The sequence below is a fragment of the Hetaerina americana genome, unplaced genomic scaffold (genome assembly GCF_022747635.1).
Source record: "Hetaerina americana unplaced genomic scaffold, ioHetAmer1.1.p SCAF_1, whole genome shotgun sequence".
NCBI classification, from domain to species: Eukaryota; Metazoa; Arthropoda; class Insecta; order Odonata; family Calopterygidae; genus Hetaerina; species Hetaerina americana.
The window spans coordinates 19,173,362-19,177,914 of NW_027286069.1; the positions used below are offsets into that span (position 1 = coordinate 19,173,362).

Genomic DNA, 4,553 nt, shown 5'->3' on the forward strand with positions numbered 1-4,553 from the left:
CCCCAATTCTGATAGAAGGTGCCCTTAATATATAATGAAAAATTGCAATTTTATATCAGTTTTATTTCACCAAATCTCATGCATAGTAATCTTAAATTATATTTAATTCTAACATTCCTTAAAATTGTCATACACACCATTTTTAAGCACAAAGGATGTCGGTGATATTTTACATGTTTGACAATAATAGGTTCCTAGATTTATGTCTACATACTTTAATTCCTTTTCCTAACTCCCTCCAATATTTCTGGGCATAAGTTAACATTGAAGTGTTTACAGTAATAAAAAGAAAATAATTCAAAAATCATTGTAATTACATCAAAATGATTAAATACAGATAGATACACAAAAAAGTTTTGAATGAAGCCAAATGATTCTTACAGTTCCATGTCATCCATTTCTTCAAGAAAACTAGCTAAATTGATCACTGACTCCATGATAAATCATATTCACAGATAAATGGCATTGCCATGCCACAGTTCACATCATTAAGCAATCCCCTACGACTAACTGAACCACAATTTTGATCATTGTTATAATTGTCAGGATTAGCCGGAATCCACTTTGTAAAGCCTGTTGATATTAGTGGTTTCCCTAGAAGAAAGCATGTACTTCATTAATAATGGATATGACTAAATCCATAAATATATTACAGTAACTATTTATGAGGATAATATTTTGACCCAGCCAAACTAAATAATTTAATTGGGTATATTGTAGGTGTGTACTCATTATAACAAGGCCAAACTAAACATTTAAGTAAGTTTCTGCTTAAAAACCATTACAGTAAGAAAAATCCCGATATATTTAGTGAATTCTGCAACTACATAAACTAATAGTTTGAATAACTTTTTTATGCTAATTTTACATTTGTTATCTACATATGAAAAAACCATAAACACACTAATCAACCCGGAGGTTGGCTTGGTAGGTGATGTTGAAGTTCACCCAGTACTAGGCCCGACGGCGCATGAAATTCTCACATCAGGGTAGGGGGGCCAGTTCCTTTTCCTGTGCCAGTTCCTTTCCCTGTGCCAGTTATGGTTTCCCAGGAAGATCTGGTACCCTAAAAATCACATAGCTTGGTTGGAGCTGCAGGTGCCCAGAGCCTTGTCCAGGAATCGAACCTAGGACCACCTGGTCAGTAATCCAACACTCTACCCCTTTGAATACCGTGATCCACTTAGTTACCTATATCCATTGTAATTTTTTTTTTTAAATGAAAATTACCTATCCATATGCATCCTACTATTTGCATAACTTATTTAGCTTACATTACGATAGACCTTCCAAGAATGATTATATATTATTTTATTGTATTTCAGCATATTGAGGTTCTAATTCAGCAATAAATATAAATATATAGGTTTTACAAAAATTAGGACCACAAAATCAAATGAAAAATATTTAAAATGGTATAGTGACGAAAACACAAAGAAATACCAAGTAAAATTTCTCATTAATATATTTAAGAATTTAAACTTCAAACAACCAAGGACCTTTACATTCTATTATTTCAGGCTTCACTTCGTGGAAGTGTTTAATATCCATACTAAAAAGAAAGACTGGTACTTTTCCACAGATTTTATTATATGGTTCAATGCATTTCACCTACTTGCAGCATCATCAGGTACCTGATGATGCTGCAAGTAGATGAAACACGTTGTACCATATAATAAAATCTGTGGAAAAGTACAAGTCTTTCTTTTTAGCATAGAAACCAAGGACCTTAAAACATTGTTTTACTATCAGATTCGGGTTGGTCAAATTATTAATTTATTCCATGGTAGCACTGTTTCTTAAGTCATTAACATGTTAAAAGTTGCTCCAACTTGGATAAACTGAGACAGAATCATGCCAAAAATTTCAATAATTAAATAATTCAAATCATCCGAAGGCAATCAATAAACTTACCAAATATTGTTGTAAATTCTCCCTCTTTCAGTCGGTCATGAATCCCAATGAAAGCATAATTATGCTTATAAGTTTCATTTTCTGGGTGGAGTCTCCATAGTAACTGCATCACTTGTGATTCTGCTAGAGAGTTAATGATTGCCAGATGTCCACCTTCTTTAAAGCAAATTTCAGAAGCTGTATCAAAAATGGGGGCTAATTCACGATGGAATTTATAGTATCCAATGCCAGGGAATAAGTCATAGTCAGCAGGAACTGGAGGTGGAACTGTAACAACAGAAAATGGTATTGATGAAAAGCCATTTAAAGTAATACCAAACTATCAAGTGAAAGTATATATTTCAGGAGTAATTAGATAACAATGAATTTGGAGCATTCAAGTATTATTAAATTGAAAAAAAACATTATATATATATATATATATATATATATATATATATATATATATATATATATATATATATATATATATATATATATATATATATATATATATATATATATATATATATATATATATATACATATATAACGTGTGCGTGATCCAAGCCATCGAAACATCAAATAACATATTGTGAGTGTCCTTTCTTTGTCTCTCTATGGTCTAAAAATCTACATCTGTGTTTTTATATATTTGTGCATCGCCAAAGAGCGTTCCATTTCAAAGATATTTATTATATATATACAGGGTTCGTCCGGAAAATAAGTGTACTGACTCCTGGGCTGGGCGCGCCGCTCCAGGCACGCCCAGCACCGCTCTGACGGGCTGCGATTGGAGGGGGGTATGTTGGCAAGCGACGCTGAAAAAGGCAGTCGGCTCTGAGCTGTGGTGTAGTGAGGAGCTCTGTTAACGCGAACCTCCACGCTCGACCCACGTCACGGAACGCGGTGCCAAAGTTTTTGGAGCAGCGTTATTCCATCAAATTTGCGGTAAAGCTTGGGAAATCGTCTACCGAAACTGTCGGTATGATTAACCAGGCTTACGGGGAGTCAGCCATGTTCAGAAACATGATCTTTCGGTGGCACAAGATGTTCGTGGAGGGCAGAGAAGAGGTCGACGACGAGTCTTCGAGAGGTTCCTGATGATGCCTTTGCGGGAGCGTTCCAGGAATGGGAACACCGCTGGAACAAGTGTATCGACTCACAAGGGTCCTATTTTGAGGAATATTAGCTTAAGATATGTAAGAGTGTAATAAATTTTTTTTCCTGATCTCAGTACACTTATTTTCCGGACGAACCCTGTATATATGATTTTGTCAACGTAACGTGGAAGTGTTGAATAATAGATTGGACAGCAACAAACAATATAGAAACACATAAAAAGATCACTCACACATTACTTCTTGATCATTTCGACGGAATCTGGTCCATCTTCATCGGAAGATATAGAAGTAATTGTATTATGTATGTATATAATATAATGTATGTCTAATATATACATACATAATTTTCAAAATTACAATTTATGGGAGCATTGGATGGATCACTCATTACTTCATAATGCTTAACAAGTACCACTTTTTAATTACATAATGCACCACATTAATATTCATAATGTGAATTAGTTATAGTTTTCTTTTGAGTACTCATGATTGATGAACGCTCATAATACCTACAATGAAGTCAGATAAATACACTTAACAGTAGCAAAGCTTTTATATTAACTCATGATAACATATTGAGGAAATTGGTTTGTCAGCAAGTTATATGGGGTACTTAATAAAATATTAATTTATAATACACTGTCTAAAACAAGGATAGCCATAATAATGGTTATTTGTAATATATCAATAATTTCAAGTAGTTACGTACCTGTAAAAACTGCAAGTAATTGCACTGATTTAATACCATTGAACTCTGTAAAACTGTTTTCTATGTCTACATTCCAGTTATCTGGTAATTCCATGGATGACTTGTCCATTATTATACGGGTTACGGAATGTCCAGTTTGGTTCTTCCTACTGGTCAGAGAAAACTTCACTGTCCTATTTACCTCGGCAAAACTCTTGCTCTCCACAGCCAGTATTCCATCCTGCCTAGCTGACCATAATACAGATGAAAAAGCCAGAAGAATAAGCTGAAAATTCTGCATCTTCCTAAACTTATTTCGAGAAAAAAATTGAGGAAAGAATATTCAAGCATTCACTCACTGTCTGTTGTCCTCTAATAAACTCTCGTGACTGAATTTATATGCCAGCAGCTTTCAATACAGAGCCGAATCTAAAGCCATTAGGTCAGAAGTCAAAATAGAGCCAATTATCACAACATGGTTGACCTGCTGTAAAACCCTGATACCCTTTGAACTGATATGTCGAAATTTCCATCTCTGCTCTTCAATTTTTTTTCTGGCATCAAAAAAGAAATATATTCAACTTGAAACTCAAGAGCGGGACCTTGATTCATCTGTAATTATGTATCTTTTAATGGGATAAGGAATCTTAATAAATACATCCAACTGGTTCCTCTCATTCAGAACCACTAAACATTAATTCTTGTAGCATAGTATCAGTCTTAGCATCAGCCTCTGATATCATGTTCAGAAACTACTTGTGTATTTTTTATCTTATATACTGTTCCAGTGATCAACATAGTGTATGTGTGTTTTAGTGATCATATAGTATATGCTGAAGAGATTGTCA

The 4,553-nt window shown here is 34.1% G+C and overlaps 1 protein-coding gene across 2 annotated transcripts; it reads right to left on the minus strand.

Annotated features, from left to right (window-relative positions):
* Nucleotides 1–295: 295 nt before the first annotated feature.
* Nucleotides 296–4,060, minus strand: LOC139700323 (hemolymph lipopolysaccharide-binding protein-like). Of its 2 annotated transcripts, none has more exons than XM_071598965.1 (3): nt 3,727–4,060; nt 1,915–2,181; nt 296–594 (listed from the first exon to the last, which is right to left on the minus strand). In XM_071598965.1, exons 1-3 carry the CDS (start codon nt 4,004–4,006, stop codon nt 425–427), a joined length of 717 nt encoding a protein of 238 aa, XP_071455066.1. In that variant the 5' UTR covers nt 4,007–4,060; the 3' UTR covers nt 296–424. The 2 variants fall into 2 exon arrangements, with proteins under 2 accessions (XP_071455066.1, XP_071455074.1); XM_071598973.1 differs by lacking the exon at nt 296–594 and adding an exon at nt 615–1,066.
* Between the last annotated feature and the right edge of the window lie 493 nt (nt 4,061–4,553).